The following is a 26,679-nucleotide window of genomic DNA, read 5'->3' as shown; positions in this document are numbered from 1 at the left end:
ATGGTACTGCTCATGTCTATAGGTGACGGTTATCATTTTCCATCAGGTGAGCCGTCAGCTTGTTTGCCGTTCTAAGTTACATAAAAAAAGACTCTATGATATCTATAGTACTATTTCATATTTATAGGCAGTGGTTTTTCTATCAGGGTAGCCGTCAGCTTGTTTGCCATCCAAGTTATATATTTACTTACAAAAAAATTTTTATATCCATTTTCCATAAAAAGAATTTTGGATAGTACTTGTCATTTTTTTATAGAGTAAATCAGCGTTGGGGTCCCAATTATAAATTTTATTACTATAGCGATTGCTATTTTAACAAAATTTTAAATTATCTTTCAAATTAAAACAGAGGCATTTGAAAAAAAAAATGTATAATAAAAATAAAATGAATATTTTAAATACATACTAACATTTATTTATAAAATTAAAATAGACTTAATCTACCAGATAATTTCGCAATTTCTCCCTTCGTCTTATATCGTGTCGAGTTTATTTGTAATTTGTGTTGCAAGAAGTGATTTCTTTTTCGCAATGATACTATGCTGTCCTATAACAAATTTTGCACCCTAAATTTCATCTACAACTATAATGTGTAAAAAATTGTTTGATAAAGTTATTGAGATCTGGTATGTATTTATATCTTTATTCATACGATTATAGTATGAAGTACTTTACAGAAGATTATTAGGTCACCTTTAGCTCTACTAAGGTGACCTAACTACGCACGAAAGGCGGTTTGGCTGTCTTAATATGTATTGTCATATATGTATAACTATATCTGTCATGAAATGAAATAGTCAACTGAATTTTTATATTCAGTGATTAAAAACATACTTAAAATATTTAATTTACTGAAGGAGATTGAATTTATTTAAATAAGATAAAAAAAAATTAACATCAATTTTATAAAAGTTTTCGGAGTATAATAGACAATACAAAATTCAAAAGTTAGTAGTTACCTACTAGTAGGTACATGTAGATAAATAAGTACATGTAAGTAAACACATGTCATGTAAATACATGTCATGTAAATACATGGGTATCGTAAGATGCGACTAAGGGAACTTAATGATTGAGGGATGGGCAGCAGTGCCTCTCTTGAAACATGCGGTTTTCAAGCTGCCTGCCAAGCGTAGCAACTACTGGCAAAACTCCTGTTATGACTAAAGCCTGTGTTTTGCAGTGGAGAGTTAACGGCTAATATAATGTTGATGAAGTAAATACATGTGTTTATTTACTTATACAAAGTACAGCAAGACTAGATTACAAAGTATAGCAAGGGCCCAAAACGAGAGCAAATCCCAACAATTGCAAAAACAACTATCAAAATCTGTTTAGAATTAACGAATACCATGTAACATACAAACATAAAAACAGGAAAATTAACAAACTCCTCTTCGAAGTCGTTTAAAAAAATCTCTGGCTATAGATAGCGACAAGTCACTGACATATATTGAGGTACCTACAAAAGCTTACCTCAACATCGTTATCAGATTGCGTGTCGTCATTCCACAAACAAGACTTACGTTGTGATGTATTGTCGTAAAAATGTGCTTATAAATACTATTATTTTAGCATATAAACTCGTTAATGACACGCGACTTTCTTTTCTATGAAAGTACTTTAGGGCAAGATATTAGAAGAAATTGGTGGAATTAATCAGTATTATGAAAGACATCATTGAAGTCATAATAAAATTATAAACTTCTTTGTTAATTTATGTATTAATGTAATATCAAATAATAGGGATATAAAAATTTATTGGACAACAACCTTAATAACAATTGGGTATTATGTTTCCTTGTTGTTGTTGAAAAATGTTCAGTTTAGCTTAAATGGTCGTTTTTGATTTCGATCCACCCTGTAGATATAGTTAGATGTTGACCTAATAAACGGTATTAAAAATATTAGGATCATGTACATTCTTATCATTAATAATCTGTGAACTACGCATGCAATATACATTTTGGTTGTTAAGGATTATCTATTAAGAACGCCTGATGCTACATGAGTCATGAGTGTTGATTGTCAAAGTAAATGAGAGCATGTTTTGAGACAGGATGTGGCATAGTTATAAAATACTAGTTTTTATCTGCAGCTTCGCCCGCAAGACCGGGATATGTTGGTTGAACGGTATCAAATGTTGTTCATGTTCTTTTTTGTTTCAAATGCTACGTGTATTTTTAACAATTTATTTTTATTTTTTGATGAAAACGGATAGACCAAGGTCGTGGTGATATCATAAATATATATTTAATTCGTACTTACAATTCTGATATGAGTCTGTTTATTATGTAAGTAGGTATTTGGACTTGTATTTAGATATGGAATTTCTACTAAGTGCTTAGTTAAAATAGATTAAAACTCGTATTTATTACTTACTTGTTATTCTTTGTTTGGATTCCTTTGTTTAATATTTAAAGGATTATTTTTTAAACTACGCAAATGTTTTATGATGAACTAAGGCAGGACGTAAAAATAGATATGCGGTCAACGTACATTCATACAGGGCATGTGTCATTGTCGCCTTATCACACAGGTGACTACATTAACAATGTTTACAGCAGATATCTTACAACAGTTGTTTCACTTTCATATTATGTCTACCCGTTAGTATTATCAAGAGCATGCTAAACGAATCACGCTATCATACAATATAGCAATATTAATTATACAGATCTAATCTTTCCGATTATCAGTTTGTTAAAGTGCTTATATTGGAGGATCAGTGGCGAATGCAATCTGTCAGATTTGTTTTGCCTTCAAAATGGGTAACACGAAAAGTAAGAAAGTGAAAATCACCTGTGAAACGATTGAGAGTAGGGAGAATGTGGAACGCATAAAGAAAATTAAAACTGAAGGAACAGATGCAAGTGGCCGTTATGCCGATAAACGTGCAGATCGAGGGACGAAACGAGAAAATGATAATGCAAGCAACGCGTCGACTGTGGAAGCTTTGGATTAATTTAAGATTGGACTAATGATTTGGTGATTGTGAAGTCTTCTATTATGTGAATATTTTAATTTTTATTAATATTTATTTAATATATAATTTAAGAAACATAAAAGTAAAGAAGACCTCAATGTTAGAAAAAGTGTTAAGATAGAAAAATATGTCGTAGAAATAAAATATTAAGGTTTATACTTCTGGTGTTTGAATTTTATTTAATATATATAAAATAAGGTGTTTTCATATTTTAATTAAAAATAAATTAGAAATCCTTATATGTGCTGAATACATCTTGACATATTTAATGTACTATGAAGTAGCAGTATAGTAGTAAAAAATACATCATGCTATTAAATAGGACTTGTACTATAGAACCTTGAGTAAAATTACATGGTATATGATACTAAATATACTTCAGCTATCTACAATTGCAATGTAATGTACATGAGAAAATGTGCATTAATTATCAATTAGGGCTCTAATACCATATTATTTATACGTCATAATTTAATAAGGCTAGTTCAGTAACAAATGTTTTGGTTTACTATGGTAAATTCTTTGCTTTGGTTGAGTCATTTATAATTTTTGAACGATTGAAAAGGAGGAAATTTTTAATTCATCTGTAGGTAATTGATTTAATATTATGCAATTCTGTAGCCAATTCTTAGTAGATTTTATTAATTTATTAGAATATCTACAGGGTTTACTTCGTTGTTGTTTTTATATAAATATTTATAACTATTAATGTTGTAGTTTTTTTCTTTTTGGAGATAAAATCTTTTTATTGCAAAATAAAATCTATTTTTAAACCCATGCACCCACGTAGTATTAATAATAAGACTTTGTACAAAAGTCGATTGCTTGGGTACCTTTGTACCATTCGTGTTTCTACCGTGAAGCAGTTGTGATTGCATGGCTGTGTTTCGGTTTGAAGGGTGGGATATGGCGTGAATTTACAGGGTACAGAGGAATAACACCTGATCCCTCAGGAATGGCAACACATGGGGGGTATCATGGGCAAAACAGTATACTTTGTTATGTCCATGGTACTGCTCATGTCTATAGGCGACGGTTACCACTTTCCATCAGGTGGGCCGTCAGCTTGTTTGCCATTCTAAGTTGTAGAAAAAAAATAGTTTTTAATTTATTGTCTTTATAAAAGATCACGTCGTTCATAAATAACTATGTATATCAAAATTTGTATTGTTGAATAAAATATGATTTCATATAAAGTATATACGTCAACATCATATGTAGCAGTATTTTTTGATAACAAATGCATCATGTTATATCTCAGTAATTTTCCAGAACTAAGATTATGCTGTATATATATAATAACACTATTAGAGCGTAGGCATCTGTGGTTATGTGAAATAAATGGGTTTCATAAAGTTGAACTATCATTAAGTCTTACAGCTCTAATAGAACCGCCCAGCGTTACTATGGTTACCATGGACATAACATGACTGAGGGCAATCATAATTCTCTTGTTATAAATCAGTTGTCGTCGAGACTAGAGTTGATATCGTGATTCTACCAACCACCCTGTGTTTTACAAACTGTAAAATTTCACTTTGTCTTTTTATAAAAATCGACTAGCTTTTGTGCTTCTAAATGTAAATAAAAATAATTTAATTCTAAACTGTCTATGTTTATGTAATAAACTTGATATTTATTTATTACTAGTAAATACTTTTTAATTTGCGTGTTAATAGAATTCTGTTCAAACTGGGTCAATGTATGGACAAAACTGTTGTCGAAAAAATTCAGTCCGCAAAGTGAGTTGAAAAATATTGTACGCTTACAATTTTTTTACTTATATATCTATAAATTCGATAGGGAAATGATTTTATATATATATATTTTAATATCTTAAATTGTTGAAATATTTTTTAAAGCTTCCATATATTTTTATTTCTATGATAATATAAGAAATACTTTTAACTTAGATTACCATTGAAATTAATAAAATTATGAAAAACATGATTTATATACATTACTTTTAGTATGTTATTCTATATTTGTTACATACCTAATTTAAAATTATTTTATCTTATAAACTTTACTTATTATTTCAGTAGTAAAAAAAGTAATAAAAATTGAAAATGGCAAGTTATTTGAATATTATTAGCGTGATTCTAATTATAAATAGCATAGGGTAAGTAAAAACATTATAGCTTTATGACTTGGTGGTGGCAATTTGAAAATCATCCATTACTAAATATGCCATTACTAATATATTTTATAATCGCATTGAGTAATTAAATATATTTACTTTAGAATATTTCAATTATATAAAAACTTTTACATTAATTGTTTTCACATATTTACCAGTAATAATAATATTATTAAAATTATTTGACGATAATAATATAACTAGTTACAATTATAATATATAAACAGATATTATAGTAAATCTAATACTAAACTTATGTTAGAAAAATAATGTCCAATAATAATTGAATCATTTATTATTTATAGTACAGATTTTTAAACCAAAATAAAATAAAACTGATTATAATATTCATTGATATGATAAATTAATAAATAGTGACCCATATTGTTTCAAAATAGTAAAAATGTACCAAGTCTATAGTCTAGTTTTATTACAATAGGTAATTAAGAATTAAACGCAATTCAATCAACATGGGGTGGTGTGACCGTGGGATATTATTAGTGGTAGAGATAACAAGAATTGTGGTAGTGTTTATTGATATGTACATCATCATCGTCATCATTACGTCAGCCGTCAACTGTCCTGTATAAGCCTCCCTCTATTAGGGGTTTTGCCAGTAGTTGCCAGGATGGGCAGCTGTGTTGCCAACCGCAGTTAGACTGTGATGTTTTAAGAGGGACACTACTGCCCATCCCTCCCTTCCCATTCTTAAACTTCCTTAGCTGTTTCTTATGACTCCCACTGCAAATAAAGGGATGGCCGATTTTGTATTGGGATCACACCGTATCTGTACATGTACAAAGTAAAATATATTGCGCCTACTCAAAAATAATGAAGAAAAGGCAATGGTACTGTACGAGATCAAGTTTATTCATTACCATTTATATAAAACATACGATATTACCATTTACTTTATTTATCATTTACCTCACTAAACTAGTGACATGCAATTAACTTATATCGCGTGAACGTGAGGTTAGTACATGGTTATTCATAGATGACATTGTAAACTGCACATACTTTCCCATGTCCTTTGTATTAATATTTAAGTATGAAATACTAATACACAAGTGTACTAATGACTAATAAATTTAAGTGTGACTATTTCTCCATAACTGCGTTGTATAAGTGTGATTATTAAACTAATTTGGTGTCATGTTATAATTGAATATTCTATTCCTCTAATTCATATAAGACCCACTTTAAAATTTAGCGTGTCCATTTAAATCTCGGATAACTCTCCAGTGATGATAAATACTCGTACATAGGAGGAGATTGATAGTAATTGGGATCAGCAATCTTTTTGCTAGCAATATACTCTATCAGGTCGACCTTCATACGGTCCCTCTCTGTAAACCATTGTGGTTAATTCCTACAGTATATACCGATAATGGAGGCAGGGTTGCCAGTTTATCATCAGTCGTAAAAAATAGAAGACTTACTCCCTTTAAATTTTTAGATTCAAATATGCTCGACGAAATATGATCACATCCATTGTTATATTAATTTTAATTATAATTATCAAAATTTTCTCCAACCATCTGTTTTAATAATTAGATAAAGAAATATCTAAACGATCTTTTAATAAAATCATAATATTTTGCTTCGTATTTCAGCAACGCGGTTGCCCGATCTAAAAATAGTAGAATGCCTGTCCAGCCTATCAAGTTGTACTACTTACCACCGTCACCACCATGTCGAGCTGTAATGATGACAGCGAAGGTCCTGGGTTTGGAGTTGGATTTAGTGCTCACCAATATTATGGAGGGTCAGCATATGACACCGGAATATATGAAGGTTTGGATTTTCATAAAATATATATTTTAGTTAAAGGGAATGCAAACTTTGTACTGTTTTTGTTTCGCAAGTAGTTTAAAAGGTTTTATTTAGTTTTTATTGAAGAGCATGAGTTTCTTAGTCAGTTTACTACCATTAGTCAAGAGGTAAATCTCATAAATAGTGTAGCAATTAAAAAAAACATGTGCCATTAGAGCAATGTATGAGTATCTTCTTTTCATTAATTAATTTTGACGCCAAATAGCTGTGCGTGCATTACTGTGTTTTAGTTTAAATGGTTAGAAACGCTGGGCCAGATTAACTATAGCGAAGCCCACAGGCAGGCAAGGCAATGCACGTCTTGCTCCTAAAATAACTGCAATAATTCTGTATATATAATAAATTGAAACACGTTAAGAAATTTACTGAAATATGACGATGTAATATAAAGAAAAATAAGAATAATATTGATTTTTATATTTTCAAAGATGAATCCCCAACACACTATACCAACTATGGAATGAGAAACGGCTTCATGTCCACGGTGTTGTAAAGGCGGGGGGAATAGATTGCTGGTAATGAGGTCTAACTATCCCCTTGTTAGCAATATACCCTATCAGGTAAGTATTGATTTTTTAATTATTTCGAGTGACTAAATCTATCATCTCTCACTAGAGCCCAGTCAGTATATACCGATAGCGCAGACGGGATCACTATTCCACTTTCACCCATTAAAAAAAATTTTTGAAGGCAAGAGTCATTTTAAGATTATTATTAATTATATGATCTAAAAATTGAAGTAGTTTTTAAGTTATTGCAGTGATTTGCAGATTGTGATTTTTATTTTTTCAGATGAATCCCCAACACACTATACCAACTATGGATGACAACGGCTTCATACTTTGGGAGAGGTAAGTATTGATTTTATTAGTTTTAATTATTTCGTGACTAAAAGTTTGAACTGTTTTGGAAAATTATTTGTAGAAATTGGTAATCGAGTTCTTTGCCTAATCGTCTTTTGATATAAGATGAACTTTTAAAAAGTATTATAAAGAGGATCCTTCAAGTGGTAAGATTCAGATTTATATAATTAAATATTAAAAAAAAATTCTAGTTCAATAACTATAGCATGACATTATTCAATAAAAATCTTTACTAATCGCCAAAGTAACCAGATGCACTCTTCTTAAAAAACTAACCTGAATTAACTTAAAACATTCAACATCTAACCTCTCTTTATGGGGGAGGCCTATGTTCAGCAGTGGACAGTTAATGAATGATATGGCCAGATTGGGAGTGATTACGGAAATAATTGTGAGTAGAGAAGAATGGAAGAGAAAAACAAATTACGCCGACTCCAAATAATAATTGGGATAAGGGTAGGAAGAAGAAGAAGATGATGATGATTATTCAATATAAAAAAAAATTACATAACATTTTATTTATCTAGGAAAAACTTTGGAAACTAATAACATGGACTGATATACTTATTTTTATGTATAACTAGCTATATCCCACGGCATCTCCTGCATAAAGTATTTTATGTACTAAGTTAGGGATAACCTACCCATGTACCAAATTTCATTCAAATCCGTTCAGCAGTTTTTACGTGAAAGAGTAACACATCCATCCATCTATTTATTCTCATAAACATTCATATTTATAATATTAACAGGATTTAAATTATTCATAATTTGAAAGTATATAACTATTAGATATTGTATATAACGAAGCAGGGTTGTGTCAGCCTGATTTTTTGACATAGTGATGTCAGTATTACTGACCTCACTTTATTTGTCTTGGTTCATCCTTTATTTATTTGTAACTATAACATACTATACGTTTCTTATTTGAACAATCTTTTTTCATTACTTTCCAATTACACTTAGGTATAGCTATCAGGCATCAGTACTGAAGTGTATCGGTCACTATTCGACTGAATATTCTGTTTTTATACTCTTTTATCTATGTTCGATTGCATGAATGCTTTTTCCGTTGAAAATAGAGGGCGCTAGTTTTGCAAATAATTCAAATGCGCGCTCGTGAACTCGCTCATAGTTTCACAACTTTGTATATTTATTCTATTTATTATATTACAACTTTCTAGAAATAACTAAGTATTACAAATTAAATGATTTATAAACATGTTGAACCTTAAAATTGTGCAATTGTTAATTTAATAATGTGTTCTAGTAAAAATACTGAACAGTCATTTGAATACCTTATTTTTCTTTTACATAAGTGAATACAGTTATAATTGTTTAGTATATTGTAAAACATTGATATTGATTAATTTGTTAGTTTCATACATTCAAATACTAAATATCTCTGTTTGTAGCTAAAGGAAATACAATCACTTATTTCATTAATTTAAATAGAAATAATAGTCAAATGAGAATTCTAATTTCTGTTTGTAGCAAAAGGAAATACAATCATTTAATTTATTTTCATCGCGAATTATCTTTATAATTTAATAGAAAATCAATTGCGTTTATGAAAATTGTAAATTGTACCTTATGCAATTGTATCTTTCTTAAATAAATATATTATTATTATTATTATAAAATATTTTACATTTATTTACAAAGACAATATCAAGTTAATTTTTCCTCGTTCACAGCTATAGATAATAACGCTTGCGCCGATATATGTGTATATTATTGGGAGGAAAGGGATTGTTAGTAATGGAGACTAAAAATCTCATTGCTAACAATATGCCCAACCAGGCCGACCTCCTCGTGGTTCCCCTGGAAACTATCATGGTTAATTTCTGATGAATTCATCATGATGGGCTAACTGGCCTGTTTTCATTCTCATCAATCACCAATCACTGGTGTTCCGCCAGTGTATCCCGTTAGCGCAGGTGTCCATTTTCACCCATTAAAAAAAATATGTATATTATTTAATACGCATTATTAAAAACAAATGCTATTTGTTTTAGTCGTGCAATAATGGCATATTTGGTCAATGCCTACGGCCGGGATGACTCTTTCTACCCCAAAAATCCTCGGCAAAGAGCTATTGTCGACCAACGGCTCAATTTTGATATCGGAACTTTGTTTTTAAGATATGTGAACCTTTATGTAAATATGAACTTTTTATATAATTAATATTTTTTATATTTTAATATCGGGCATACTTAACAGTTAATGTTGTTGATAAAGCAGCACTTAATTTTGCATGTTATAGCATGGTTCGTGTGACAGGTGACTTTTGACCATTGAAAGAATTATTAATACGTAATTTATAATTAATATAATAAACGTAAAATAAAAAATAGTTGTATTTACATGTTGATCATGAGAAAGTATGAATTACGTTTATTAGGGTGACTTCTGATATAAAAATATCACTCAATACATAGGTACTCTTCTACAACATCTAAAATATATGTGATTTTACGTATTATTTATTAACGATCCGGCCCGGTTTGCAAGGATAGGTAGATAGAAAGATAAGTTCATATTCTATATTAGTTTTAATAGGCAATTTTTTTGATATTTTGGGTTACATTATTGTAATTTTTATAAGAAAATCTATTTTTTTAATAAATAATTGTAATTTTTAAGTTTATCAATTACAAAAAAAATAATACTTACAGATTACAAATCTGTAACTTTGTATAGTTATATATTACTCGCTGGCTGGATTGAATGAAATTAGATACGCAAGTGAATAGTATAGTATAATTAAAGTACTTTTTTTACTAGATTAAGCAGGCAAAGCCACTATATATAATCTGTAAATAAAAAAAAATAAGCTTAGATACATTGCACATTATATATTTTTTAATCTTGTTTTGCAAATTTAAAAATATAAAAAAATAAGACCGCCTTTTATTGATAAATTGTACATTTTTTTATGTTCGTTATTTCATAACTATTTTTTTTTCTTATTTTGTCTGAAAGAATATGTTTATCTTGTTTGTTGTCAAATTTAAAGTTTGTTTAATTTGTTATCGGAAAATAAATATATATGAAACAGACTTTTCATTAAAAAAAATCAAATTACTAAAAGGCTCTATAGACTTACCCATTCAATGGATATATGCACATTTTAGTTTTATTTCACATCTAATTTTGGTATACATTATAAATTTTATCATTAATTATATATATTTTTTATCTTCTTTAAAACAAGATATTTTTTTAAGATAGTTTGCTTTCATTCAGGTACCGGTTCTGTTTAAAGGAGATGAAATGGAGCAAGAGAATATTGATAAAATGAATGAGGCACTTGGATGGCTAAATACAATGTTAGATGGGCGCGCTTTCGTTGCCGGTGATAACCTTACCATTGCTGATATCTCTATTATTGTAACTATTACTAATTTAGATGTAAGTATAAAATAAAATATTTTTTGAATTAATCAGGTAACATAATAATCACTTCTTTTATCTTAGGTATTACATGTTATATAACAAAAAGATCTTTGAATCTAAACTTTGAAAAAAAATTGAGAGCTAAAATTTAATCTATATTAAATTACAAAAGACTTGTTTTAAAATATTAATATAAATTATTATGTTTAAATATATTAATTATTTATTGTTATGGATGATTACTTTACCATATTATCATATCCAAAGTACCTTAAAGCTTGAAGATGAAGCTCTTTAACCAGTACGTGTTGCCGGTGATGACCTATGGTATCGTAACATGGCTCTACACGGGTGCCTGTACGTAAAGGTTTCGCTCAGTAACAGTGAGATAAAAAAAGGGTTATGTTCGAAAGTTTCTTTGCGTGGCAGAATCAGGAATGAGGATATTTGTAAAATAATCAAAGTGACCAACATAGCCCGAAGGATAAGCAAGCTGCAGTGGCAATGGGTTGGTCATAAAATATTCAAAAAGCACGAGACCTTCTACAATCTGATGTCAATGTCCTTCTTGAATGGTGTCATGATGCCGGATTGATATTAAATCCAATTAAAACACAACTTTTGATCATAAAATCACCCTATTTAAAATTTCGTCCTCTATATAAACCTATCATTGCTCACAACCACAAGTGTCTACATATAACTAATGAAAGGAACTTTTGCAGCTGCCCCGCTATAACGGTCAAAGACAGCCAAACATATCTTGGCTTAACTATAGATAGTAAGTTTAATTGGAGTAAACACATCGAAAAAATTTGTAACAAATTAAGACAATTTTTGGCTAATATAGTCATCCTTAGACACCGAATTCCCTTTAAGGTAAAATTGATGTTGTATAATTCATTGGTCGAATGTTCAATATGGGTTGTCAAGTATTTATTTAAATGATATTTTTAAATAAACGTAGAATTTTAAGAACTATTGTATCTCCCAAAATTAAGATGCAGTATTATGACGATGATACTGGTCTTTTTCGACATTGCAATATTTTACCTGTACATCTACAATTTAAATACACATTTCTTAAGAAAACTTTTTTAACAAAAAATATTGGAATGAAATTAATCATGCTGTATATACGAGGGCGGTCGCACGGAAGCAACTTTGTACCAATAGCGCTCGCGTAAATAACTGTTATGGTGAGCGTACGGCTGACTACCTGGTTCCTCGATTTATTAATGAACTACCCACCGATGTAAGAGATAACATTACTATTAGCAACATCAAGTGTAAATTAAAACGATACTTCTTGCATGGTTTTAATACAGTTTAAATAATTTTAATGTATTTAGTATTAATATAAACCTACGTGGTTTCCAAATGCTAATGGAACATAAATTCTGTAACTTGTATTTTTATTGATAACAAAAGAAAAAAAAAATATAGCTCGAAGCACCAACAGTCGATGGGGAAGATAGGTTTTTAAGTGGCGGCTCCATAAAGGCAAACACAGTGTAGGACTATACCTCACTAGATCGATAAAGATATAGTAGATGCAGGTGGCTCAGGATCGTTTCTTAAGGGAGTCTATGGGGGAGGCCTGTGTTAAGTAGTGGACTGATAATGGCTTAAATGATGACGATGATTATCATAATTATTTGTTTTTATGGATAGCGTATATATTTTAGGTATATATTTTTAAAATCGATGCATCATTAAATAAATAAATTATATATATTCTTCCTCATTCACCAATACATTATTTAGATAAGTCTAAGAACTTTGATCAATGAATCACCATAAAATATTCCATGCCAGGGAAAGTATATGGTGATTTGTGATAGAGATTCTTGGAATACACAATTCAGGCACTAGTCCTTCACAACTTTGTAGTTTCTATGGTATTAGCTTAGGTGTCCCATTATACGCAGAAAGCTGTAAAATAAATAAATAAACATTATTATTATTAATTAAAAGTGTTAATTTATTTTCAGGTATTTGGATATGATTTCAGTTCATATGAAAATGTGGTGAATTGGTTTGCAAGGGCAAAGAAGACCTTGGAGCCATATGGATATAATGAAATTGATCGAGCAGGAGGAGAGATCCTGAATTCGTTCTTGAAAAAGCAATAAAATATTTAGTATAAAACATAATAGTATTTTAAAAAGTTGGCGGGAATCATGGTCACAGTTATGAATAAATATATTTTCAACACGTGAATTTTTGTTTATTATCGATAGATTTTTAACAAGTTTATAGATAATATAAAAGTCAATAATAATAGTTATACGAGTATACAAGAAAGCTAAATAACATTATGCAATGTCGAAGGTCGGAATACGAAAATAATTATCATTTTAACTATAAGCCGTGCAGTCATTTTATCTGTTTCATTTTTCATTCCACGTTATTTGAGAAATGTATTTAGGTTTCATAAAAGTCTAGCATTAGATATCGCATTATTAAACGATATATGAAAGATTACACGCCTTGCTTAATATTACTCGAGGCGTACTGGCAATTTTTTAAAACACAATTATGATTGTATTTTAAAAATCTTTAAAAAACCAATCGTCTGATCCTTAAACTAAGATACCCTATGTTATAAGTAACCATGCAACGAATATCTGGGCATATAACCTACTATACCAAGACTTGAATCAAATCAAAAAAATAATTTTTTTAAATTGGGCTAACTGGGAGTCGATTCCGGGAACTTATATGGATAAAACAACATATTTTCCACTGCGCCATGGAGACCAACTGTATAAGTGTATAGTATACTTTGTAGTAAATAGTCCGTACTCTGTGATAGATGTCGTATGTATTTCAGTGAAACAATGTGGACAAACAATAGCTCTATAGTATAAAGTGACTTATATCCATGGGATAAGACAGATAAGGCAGGATGGTGTATCAATTACTTATATTCTCATTCTGATATTACATTAGCTTTTGCAAGATAAATAAATTAAGAATGTACACTTATTTTGTCCCTTTCTGTTGCCCTCTTATTGAAAATAATATTATAATGAGTAAGTAAAGAATAAAAATAATAACAACATAACAAAAATTACTAAGACAAATCTATTTAGCTGACTAAGGCAATAATATTCTCTATATAAGCATAAATATGATACGAATTTTAAAAGAAATATAATTATGATGCGGTATAGAAATGAACAAAACAAACTGAATTTAATTCTATTATTATAAAGTTTATTTATTATTATCTTGAAATCACTTCTTCTTTTTGTGTCTCTTGTAGTGTAGGTAAAGATAATGAGTGCTAAAGATTTAATTCTTTCATTTTCTTAACTCGTCTCATTTACAGGTTTTCAAAATCTCTTGTCTTTTTTCTTATTTCTATATTAGATATATGAAATGTATTACCTACTTGTATAAATGTATTTTATACTAAATAAATTTGTAAGTATTTTTTTATTTCTATTTTTAGATAATGAAAATAACAAACAAGTTGATCTATTTATTTTCGCAACGGATGCAAAGCGTTTTACACTCTTGGAATTCAAGGTTTCAACATTTCCGTTTACGCACTAAACAGTATAAAGCTACATGATTCCTGTTTTAAAATAGGTTAATCAAAGACTTATATGATACAGGATGATAGTAAGGTGTCAGTGAGCATCCGGTTGCACGAGTATGTAATGCTATTGAATAGTCAGGCATTTCGTTGTGACACAACAATGCGCCGGCGCACGCAGGCGGGTCGCGCAGACCGTTGTACGTTTTCAAAACAAACCGTTCGATTGTTATTCGAAAAATCTATCACAAAACGATTAAACAGTACATAGAATTCGCAAACAACGAACAAGTGTTGGAAATTGGAGGAACATTGTCGGTGGGCAAGTTTTCGTGAAACAATATCGCTAATGTACCTGTTTCGTACGTGATTAATCGAAGATGTAGTGTTGTGCTACAGTTGTTTTCATATTTATCTGTTGTTTTTACGTGTGAAACATGATGAAACCATTAGTAGGTATTTTCATCTTTAATGTATTGTCCTGTAAAGTTTTTTTTGGATAATTACTTTGTAGAGATTCACACTAAGAGTCAATCGAAAATTATTATACTCGGTGCAACTGTGTAAACACATTGTGACAACAAATTACATATAGGTACCTGAACATTGGGTCTGTTCTCTTAATCACCTATCACTAATGTTATTTTACATTTAGCCGGCCGATAAAATGTGCCTAATGATATAATGTTTAATTTAGAGTTAATTTCGATCTCACTGGTAAATATATTTAAACGTTTCACAAATAATTTTAAATATTCCAATTGAATCAAATATGTATGAATTTTTATTTTTAATTAAATACTTCCCGTGACTTTACCTAAGTTAGTTAGGGAATAAAGTTAGTTAATTTAGTATGTAACCTACTTGTCACCAAGTTTAATTCAAATTACTGCAACTGTTTAAGTGTGACTAATTAACAAACGTACAAACATCTGTACATCTTTACAAATTTTCACGTCTATATTAGTAAGATTAAATAAATTTATTATCTGAACATATACCATTGTTTCAGTTTTATGACATGATCATATTTGAACTCTTTAAAATAACAATAGCTATCTATACATATGATACCTACATAATTTTTTTCTTTTGTACGATTTTATAGGCAATTCATTTCATGAAATCAAAATAAAATTCACAGAACTATCCGGAATTGCTGATAACATTGTCGATCGTAATAAAACTTGTTCCATTTTCATTCTCGGGTTTCAGTTATGTAAAAGTATCGTATAGCAATAAAATTTGTATTTGTAATTAACAATAGACTGTTAATAAGTTGACATTTACGAGTATGTCACGTGGATATTACATAAAGTAAAAGTAAAAAAGGATGTTTAGGCGTTTGAGCATCGTCGCAGTAATGTCATTGTCTATCCCAAAGATTCTTGAGTTAGTCTAATCGATAACGAAAATTTAAAAAAAATATTCAATTTAAATTGACATATATGAAATTTGTGATACTTAAGCATCCGATTAATTCTTTAATGGAAATGGTAGACTCATGGACTTTCCTATTATGTCAGATATAAATATGTTTGGTGATGTGTAGGCATTTGACATGCCCATGTGTTACATTCTCCATAATAGTTTTTTTATGCAATTTAGAATGGTATACAAGCTGACGGCTCACCTGATGGAAAGTAGGAAACCGTCGCCTATAGACATGAGCAGTACCATGGACATAATAAAATTTCACCCATGATACCCCCCATGTGTTGCCATTCCTGAGTACTCAGATGTTATTCTTCTCTACCCTGTAAATTTACTGCCATACTTCAAACCGAAACACAGTCATGCAAACATTTGTTTCACGGTAGAAACACGAATGGGGCAGAGGTGCTCAAGCAAACGACTTTTGTACAAAGTCTCCCTCTAGTATAGCTTGTTGGTAATAACAGCACCCTATCTGGAATGCGATTGTGATCATATTTATTATTAAAATAAATAGATTTTATTTCGGAAAACTGGAAGCCATATTATCACATTTACACGAGGATACTAATCTTACATTTATGAATATTTAAAAGTCTTATCAATCTAATTTTAAGTTTTGCATTTTGTTATTTAACTATTGGTATAATAGCTACTTTAAATATTTAAACTAGTACATGTATATATATCTTATAACACTGAATCCATTCAGTGTTATAAGATATATATACATGTACGACCTAAAACGCGTTACAGGAAGTAAAGAGGAAAGCAGCTATGAATGTTGAGTAATTGAAATGATACTGTTATAAAATATTAGGATCATTACATTATTATACGACCGTCATAAAAATTTTAGACCCGATTTCGTTGCATATCATCTCTGGTTTGATAAAAAATAGTCCAGACTGTTCATTAGGATTAGATGTAATATATTATATTCATATTACAATGCATCAAGCTAGGTTTATTCGCTTATTTCGGAAACGAAATGAACTTATGTTAGTTCATTTCATGGATCTATATCATATGTAATGGATCGAAATATTTTTGATAAAAGAAAGTGCATCACTAATACCTATTATTGGGGTGAAAGAGATTGTATTGAAAGTATTGGGGTTTAAGAATTCCATTGCTAGTAATATACCTTATCAGATCAACTTCCACGTGGCACCCTCTGGAAACCATCATGATTAGTTCCTATGTATCATCACGATGGGTTAACTTTCTTATTTTAACTTTATTATCTTTCACTGGTGCCTTGATAACGTATATCGATATTGTAAGCGGAGTTACTATTTTTACGTTAAAGAAATATCTGTTACTAAGTCTGGTCATATTGTGTTAATTTTTGATAACTTTTTCATTATCCATATTGGACTACCGATGACATTGACCATAATATGGATTAAAGTAAAGGATAAATGATTATTTAGGTATTGAATGGAATATTCTTAAATTGTTTTCACGTGGCCACAAGCGTTATGTTAGTTTCATTGTCCTTACATTTATCATTCTTCGTATCGGGATTGTTATAGTGTATTATTGTGCAGCATCCTGTCATTAGACAATTACCTATGTATAAAACTGTAATTGGAACTGTGAGTAATTTGCATGCATCAAGGATTTGTTACAAATATGTATAACTAATTTATTGTTACAGCATTTAATAGTTATAATTGGGTTAGTTACAATGGCCAAAGGTATTCGTTTTCGACCGAATCCTAGCTCAGATATATCTGCAGAAGATACAAGTTTGCAAAAGGGAAACAGAACATTAGACCAGTCTGAGGAAAGTGGCCACGAAATTGAGACAGATATTGATAACACAGACAAAAAGTTTTTAGACGATGCAATGAGAACTATTTTAGATCCAAATTCAGTAATAATAAAGAATAATGATTTAGTAGATAGTTTCAAACAACAATTAGATGTATTAGAAAAAGAAAATATTACTTTGGAAGCTTTTATGGATGAAATGGATAAATTGAGTCTAGATGTATGTAAAACATCTCAAGAATCATTATGGGCATATGTTACTGACATCAATAACGAAATGAAAAAGAACAAAATGGTACATGTATATATGAATTTTATTAATACCATATTATTATTATATTATGCAGTTGAAAGAAAATAGATATTTGTATGTTTTTCAGATTCGTATTGCCGCAGAAGAGGATGAAATTAAGAAACAGTATTGGAATATAATAAAGAAAAAATATTTATATGAAACTCAATTCACATTTGATCCCAAATTAAAGAGAAAATTAAGAATTATAAAAGAAAGAGGTACTAACGTTCAAATGCCTCAAAGCAAGGTAATTTATAATAATAATTTTCTGACATTATGTTTTTAGTAGGTATATATATTTTCTTAGTTTAATAATATTCAGCCTATGGTACACGAATGTCAATTATAATAACAGCAATATAAGTTGTGATAAGAGAATGTAAAATTTATTACAAATGTTTACAAAACGGCAATGTGTCTGAGATTTTGTACCAATTATTATAGGTTTTTTTATCCACAAAGATCCATAAAGACTATGGAGTCTTTACAAGCTGACATGAGTCTATACGTATACGATTTTTTTAAATATTATAAATAGTAGCGTCCAGTGTACTATATGTATGTGATATACAAATAATTAAGTATTTAATAATATATTTTTTTATTACGTGGCAAAGCATGAAGAATATTGACAACATTACTTTGTGAGTTAAAATAAGAAAGAAAATTATGTCTAAAATATTTTCTAATTATTTTATAAATTGTTCATATCCCAGTGTAAATAACTTAATTTATGAGTATTTATTTTTATATAAATTGGAAAAATCATTAATTTATTTTTGTTTTTTCAGCAACGAGAAGAAATAGATATGATGCAGCGTATATGGAGTCGAGTGACCGTATGTGCATACAATGCAACGGTATGCAATACGGATGAATCTGTTAAAACTATGAACGGTCAGTTATAACTATCCTAAATGCTTTTTTTTAACTGAGATAATTATTCATTTATATATTACTTATTTATATACATTATATATTTATTTATATATATTATTTTTTATTATACAACAAAACTTGAACAAATAGCGAGTTTAATCTCGTATTGCATTTTCTACCAGCTAACCATTAAGTAAAAACAGAAAATATATGACCTGATTTATAAAAAAAAAGGGATTTTAAATTTAAAAATTATATTATTAAAAAATGTAAAATATAATGTAATGCAAAACTATGCGTTAATCACTTATATCTGAGTTATTTTATTATATTAATTTTGAACTTACAATAAATTTTAAAGGTGGTTTGTCTTATTATTAAACTATTAAATAATAATTTAATAATACTTAAATAATAACTTAATTTCATAATTATTTAATTCATTAAATAATCAAGTAAAACTATTTATTTTAATTACAGATGTTATTTCTATTTTCAAAACTAGTAACGATACAAAAGAATTATCGTATTATTGGAAAGCATACCGTGATACGACTGGAAAGAAAATTAGACCAGTCTTCAAAGACTATGTAACAAGAATGAATAAAGTAGCAGAATCAGAAAACTTCACTGATGCCGGCGACATGTGGAGATATGCATTCGAAGACGATAACTTTGTACAAACAATTAATAGAATATGGCATGAAATTAAACCTCTATATGATCAAATACACAAATATGTGAGAGCCAAATTAAAGCTTTACTACAAAAATGATTTGCTAGATAACAATAACACAATTCCAGCTCATTTACTAGGTATGTTATGAATTTTTCTTTCCATTCTATATTGTTCCTCTAACTTACAATCTTACGGTCTTGCAATATAAATAATGCATGATAAAGCAACTAGTAAGCAGACATAGCGGGATTAAGCGGTGAATTAGGTTTACCTAGCTTATCGGTTGCTCATATTAATTGCTAATTTCTTTAATTTGTCAAGTGCATTATAAATATTTCATTATATATATACACTACTGATATTTAAAGTAAAATAAAAAAAAAAAGAAATATACATTAAAACAAGTTATTTAAGTTATTATAGATAATGCTCAGGCTAGGGTAGGGTAGGCTGAGGTCCCTGCTGAGGTTTTCCCTAGAGAACGCAGTATGGGGTTTATCAAAAATTTAATTCAAGATAAGGATACTTCAGGGTCGGCAATGTGCACGTGACACCCCTAGTGCTGCATTCCTTCTTCCATAGGCTAAGGTAACCGTTTAGCATTAGACGGGCTGTATGCCTGTTTCCCAACTTCATGGTATAAAAATAAACAAAAATTCAATTAATGGGAGATCTGTATTCGGTGTTGGATAATGAATAAATTATAACGATGATGATATAATGCATTTATATGCATTTTACTTATATCTATATAAAATATAATACTTTCAGGTAATTTGTGGGCGCAAGAATGGCAAGCAATATACCCAAAAGTGGTAGCATACCCAAATCATATGAGACTTAAATTACAGAGCAATGAGAGTATGCATTCTAAGGATTTATTCGATATAGTTGACGAGTTTCATCAGTCACTGGGATTCGATAGCGCTAATGACTCCTACGAAAATATTAGAGACACAATGACCACTGCGAACTGTTTGCCTTCAAGTCACGATATGTGTGACGGAGTTAACTACAAGTAATTTTATTCTTTTGTTTAATATGCAATAGATTTATTTTTATGTAATATTTAATTTTAATATATATATATTGTATTAATATATATTATATTAATGTAATATTGTGTAAATTAAAAAATATATATATATTTCTCTATCCTATATATAGGAGATTTATATTAAATTTTATACCGATTGGTCAAGCTGTTAAATAGGCAACAGAGAAATGAACTTACTTTCACATTGATTTATAATATTTGTAAGGGTTCACTTTTCATTAAAATGCTTTTCGTATACTTTTATTGCATTCTAACGTTACGCCTGTCATGTTAGGAATACTTATACTATAGTAGTTAACTATACATATTTTTTGCATTTACGAATAAATTAAAACTGTTTATATTGTTGTTTTAAAAAAATAATACATTTTTCCAGGATAAAATGGTGTGGGGAGAAAGTCACTGACGTAGTGGTTGGTTTGTCACGAGCGGCTCGGCTTTTAGGTCACGTTCAATATTTTAAGCATTATCGGCACCTGCCTCCACTTTATAGAGATGGCCCAAATCCAGGTACGTATTGTTTATTTAGGGTATTTTAAAATTATTAATTTAATTGTGATTGTGATTGAATAATAAGGTAATTAAGCCTTATATTTAATATTATGTGAAACCCAGTGTACAACATTTTTAGAGAAACAAGCATAATTAAATTTATTGGTGTGTAGGTGCATATTTTCATTTATATTAATTAAATATCTTACAGTTGATTTCATCTTTTCTTTTCTGATTTTGTAGAAACGTGCCATAGAAAGCAATTGGAAACTTTAAAACAAAATATACTTAGGTAAAAATATAGTTCCATTATTTTCAATTTACAGCGTTCCATGATGCGATATCAGATATTGTTGCTATACAGTTGACTATTCCTGAGAGTCTCAAAAAACTCGGTTTGATCAATGAAACTGGACCGGAGGTGACTGTGAATCATCTACTTTGGATTGCTCTTGAAAAATTTCCGTTGATGGCATATGCCTATGTATTAGATAAATGGCGATGGGATGTGTTTGGTAATAATACTTTAGACAAGTGGAATCAACATTGGTGGGACCTCAGGTAATAAATATTTAAACAAGAAATAACGAAAAAATGATACACATATTTAGTGACTAGAAAGGACTTAAAAAAATACTGTTGTAAAATTTTTAAAATGGCAAAGAAAGTGATGCGTCACTAGGCCAGTCTATGATTAATTTATTTATGTCTATATCTATATATATAATAATTTTTATAGTCTATCTTTAGTATTTGTGAATAGATAGATTTTCTTTCTCATTTATATATTATTAGATATATACATTTATCACGCACCATATGTTTTACGTATATGACAGTAAGTACCGGTAAATGATTACTTCAGTTCAATGAACGCCTGAAATATTAAGAATGCTACGTGCGCGTGCGTCATATACCTACATTATAACTTTTTTTTATTACTAATTTAATATTTTTAATGGCTTATATATCACATAATATTTTTTAACGTAACTAAAATAATCTGTCGTTCAATCTTGTCCTTTACATATCATTTGCTTCTCCTTGATCTTGCACAGAAGTGCCTTGACCTACAATTTCATGCAAATTGATTAAGGCTATTAAAATTTTGTACAGTATTTAACTACCGTATATGATTTTGTACTTATTATTAATTTATCTAACATTTGATATACGAGTATAACTTAAAACTAGCGCAAAAAGCTTTCTCTTCTCGTAATTTTATTTCTCAACAACATATTTTTTTCATTTTTCCAGAATTAAAGAAACCGGAGTGTCTCCTCCTGTTCCTAGAAATGAACCTACATTATAACTTTTTTTTTATTACTAATTTAATATTTTTAATGGCTTAATATCACATAATATTTTTTAACGTAACTAAAATAATCTGTCGTTCAATCTTGTCCTTTAGAATCATTTGCTTCTCCTTGATCTTGCAGAATGAATGTCATTTCATGAAATACATTGGTCAAAATAATAGAACAAATTTTAATAGATTATTTAAACTATATATTTAAAATATTATGTGCATTGAACATTTATACTGACATTCTAAAGATAAAAAAAATTATTCGTTTGTAATGGATTAACTTAAGATTATTAAACCGATTTTAAAAAAATATTCTATCTATAAAAGGCTACATTATCCGCGAGTAACATAGGCTATTAATCATTCTCAAAAATTCTATTAACTCCTGTGAAACTGGGCGGATTGCTAATATCATAGCACGTAGCAATGTTATTATATTAAATCCACTTATTGATTAATATAGCTAAGTATTGAGTATATTACAATAAAAATAAAATATTTAAACGAGACAAAGAATTTAAAATTACAAACAGTCTGGATCGAATATTAAGTAATAATATTTATATTTTCTATTTGCTCAGTTACCTGATCTCTCATGTATTGGAATTTCAAATTATGTCCTCACTTTGCAAGCGAGCTAATCATACGGGACCTTTGCATCAATGTTCCATACACGGCGTGAAGGAAGCGGGAAAATTACTTAGGTAATCTATAAATAGATCTGTCCTTACAACTAAGGTTACAATATTAATAAACAAAATAATTTGAGTCAGGATGTTTTATAATCACTGTTAGCATATGCTTCGGTGACAATTTTGTATGTATTTTAACCATTCGACAAAGAAAGATGGGTAATGTATTACACATGTTTGTATGTTGATTTTTATTATAGCATATATATAGGTTAGGCTGTCATCATGATTATGACAACAGTCGAGATATATCTCTGACTACTCCATTAAGGATTAGAGTTGTGAGCATATACATTTTCTTTTTTATTGCATGATGGATTTAAACAAATGAGGATGTCGTCAGATTCCTCTTAATTGTAGGTATGCTTTATGTTCTATGACAACAGTATATACAATGGCGGTCATATACTATATAATCTTAGATTGTGTTTCACAAAAAAATTCAATGTGACAAATCCAACTATTTTGATTTAAAAACTAAGCAACTGAACAAATTGTGTTAAAATTTCTATGGGACCAATCAGTATGACCTTTCAGATAAGAAAAAAACAAATCGGTGAATAATTGACGGAGTTATGAGGTAACAGACATAAAAAATATATACAACCGAATTGAGAACCTCATTCTTTTGAAGTCGGTTAAAAAACTTATTTTACAATAATGTTTTTTGCTGCTTGATCAGGTCCTGTATCTGATGTATGTATAAGGTTTAGCCGCTGCTTGTTTAAGATTGATGTTATCGTACATTGCGCTTTATTAATTTAATTAATAAATTATTACCAGATATTGTTTTTTATCGGTTTCAAAAAGTATATATATATATATTCTTTATTGCACTTGAACAAAAGTACAGCGATTTGTTTAACAACTTGTTAGCAAAGGATTTATCTCTAAAAGTATATTGTTTTTGTTCCATTCATATATTATGTTACATGATGCCTCCGCTAGTTTTTCACCCGACATGTTGATAATTTTTTGCTAATTTTATCCTAAAAAGTTGTTTTTTTTTGGGGAACATTATAAAAGATAAAATGTTTCATAAATTAAATAGTAATAATTTTTGAGAGGTATCTGTAGTTGTGTCCTTGCAAAACATACAAAATGCACATTTATTACCAATTTATTATTGCGTAGATTCGCAGATAAAAACTAATTTTCACCGGTATCACTTATTCAGTACACACATAGATTAGTTTCTTAAAAACATATACAAGTGGCAGTTGACACTAGTCAGTGATAAGATATATAGCTAACTCTACAGTATTATGAATGAAAACTTAAATATTGAAATGGTTATAAGACTTACTGATGATTTTAAATTATTCTAGATATATACGTAATTAATGAGTATTTTTTAGATTGAACACTTTGTATCTATATAGTACATATTAAAATAAATATTTAATATTTACAGCGACGGAATGGCATTAGGAGCAAGCGAGGACTGGAGAACAGTACTAAAAATTATGACTGGTGAAACCGAACTATCCACAGATGGTATATTGGAATATTTTTCGTCCCTTCAAGAGTTTCTTAAAGAAGTAAATTCAAAATTAATCAGTGAAGAGTCCCAAGATATGGATCAGAGTGCACCTATTATTGTAGGGATGATTGTTTTGTTTTTGACTATATTAATTATTGTTTTATATTGTGTGAAAAAATATAATGTAGGCATTGGAGTGTTGGCAGTGTGTGGATTGAGTAAGAACGGTTCTTTAGATATTGTGACGAACGAGATACCTCAAGCTAAAAATAACGAAGTAGATGGTATTCACGAAGAAAAAGTTTGATTTAGTCGCTATTAGATGTCAAGACTTATTAAAGAAATAACTACGATAATTTTAATGCCAAGGAAAAATTCTTAAACGCGGGATAAAAATAGAATAGAAATAGTGGCAATTTGTGAAATAAATATAATTATACATCTATGAATTTTTTATGTACCTATATAGTTACATTTTTTTTTATAAATAGTATCATTTTAATATTATTTTATTCATTAAAACCGTTGTAGATATTTGGATTAGCGATACAATATATAAATAATATTTTTTTTAGAATCCTTACAAAACTTAAAGAAAGAAATATGTTTTGTAGAGAAGTTTTTTTATATGACCTTTTTTCTACCGATTTTTTACCATTAAACGAGTATTTGTATAGTTGTAATTTGGATTGAAGGGTGACTGTGAAATTATTGGATAATGCCATAGTTTTCAGGAATTGCAACATGGAAGGTACTATATATGTATACAATATATTTTGTTATGTCTGTAAGCCAATGAGGCTGTTCGTGTAGTTTGAAATTGGTAATGGTAATAATGTCCATAGACATGAATCGATGTTTATGAGCAATGGTTAAAACTTCTATAAGAAGTGCGATGTTTTTTATTTGAAAAAGAAGGAAGAAGGTTTTTAATTCGTCAGTTTTTATGTGTGTATTTTTTATATCTCTGTCAAGTTTTTAGATAACTTGGAATGGCAAACAAGCTGACAAGTAGAAAAATGTGACAACGCAGTTGACTACAAAAAATATTTGAACACTATTTGTTTAGAGACTGAGAGAAGTTTTTTCTACTAGTACTGTTTAACCAAGAAAAAAACCCATCAAATTTTATAGTGATAGAACCCAGCGATGAGCGATGAATAAAACACACACACACACACACACACACACACAAACACACAGCTGTCAAAAAATTTATATGATCAATATAAGTCTTATAAAATGCAAAAATAATCTAATATAATAATTTGGATTAGTCGATGAAATAAAACACACACACACACACACACACACACACAAAATCAACACACAGCTGTAGCCTTTTTGTCAAAACTTGGTGAAAACATTAATATTCATTTTATGTTTTATATGTTGTTTTATATTTGATGTAAATAATCAAATTGTATCATTTTATTTATTAAAAAATGCAAAAATAATCTAATATAATATAATTATTTAAATCGAACTCAGAATTGATGAAATAACCGACCATAGTCGAGGTGGCATTTGCTAGCTGGGCCCAGCCTGCGTGGCCTCCACGGGCCTGGCTTTTTTTTAATGGATGATAATGGAATGGTAAGCCCACTGCGCTAACGGTATACGCTGGCAGGGTATCAGTGAAGGATGATAGATGACAATGAAAAGGCACGTCAGTTAGCCTGTCGTGATGAATCCATTTGGAATAGAACACGATATGTTTCCAGGGGGAACCGCGAGGAGGTCAACCTGACAGGGTGTATTGCTAATAATGGGGCTACTAATCCCCATTTTTAATAATCGATTATCCCC

At 29.4% G+C, this 26,679-nt stretch overlaps 2 protein-coding genes across 4 annotated transcripts; both read left to right on the top strand.

Moving 5' to 3' along the window:
• Positions 1-4,317: 4,317 nt before the first annotated feature.
• Positions 4,318-13,447, top strand: LOC113518778 (glutathione S-transferase 1-like). Of its 3 annotated transcripts, none has more exons than XM_031908255.2 (7): positions 4,318-4,728; positions 5,032-5,108; positions 6,743-6,923; positions 7,755-7,813; positions 9,844-9,985; positions 11,075-11,239; positions 13,219-13,447. In XM_031908255.2, exons 2-7 carry the CDS (start codon positions 5,056-5,058, stop codon positions 13,357-13,359), a joined length of 741 nt encoding a protein of 246 aa, XP_031764115.1. In that variant the 5' UTR covers positions 4,318-4,728; positions 5,032-5,055; the 3' UTR covers positions 13,360-13,447. The 3 variants fall into 3 exon arrangements, with proteins under 3 accessions (XP_031764115.1, XP_031763814.1, XP_026759566.1); XM_031907954.2 differs by having other exon boundaries at positions 5,029-5,108; XM_026903765.3 differs by lacking the exon at positions 5,032-5,108.
• A 149-nt stretch (positions 13,448-13,596) lies between these two features.
• Positions 13,597-25,313, top strand: LOC113518907 (angiotensin-converting enzyme-like). The gene is given in 11 exon segments (XM_052894137.1): positions 13,597-15,223; positions 17,869-18,279; positions 18,365-18,526; positions 19,071-19,176; positions 19,639-19,974; positions 20,609-20,855; positions 21,271-21,404; positions 21,713-21,947; positions 22,644-22,699; positions 23,222-23,399; positions 24,802-25,313. Coding segments are annotated over 11 exon segments (2,256 nt in total). The 5' UTR covers positions 13,597-15,208; the 3' UTR covers positions 25,178-25,313.
• The last annotated feature ends 1,366 nt before the right edge of the window (positions 25,314-26,679 follow it).

This window comes from Galleria mellonella, unplaced genomic scaffold, assembly GCF_026898425.1.
Source record: "Galleria mellonella isolate WM207_F2 unplaced genomic scaffold, CSIRO_AGI_GalMel_v1 utg1914, whole genome shotgun sequence".
Lineage (NCBI taxonomy): Eukaryota > Metazoa > Arthropoda > Insecta > Lepidoptera > Pyralidae > Galleria > Galleria mellonella.
This window is presented reverse-complemented; position numbering and strand designations above follow the sequence as displayed.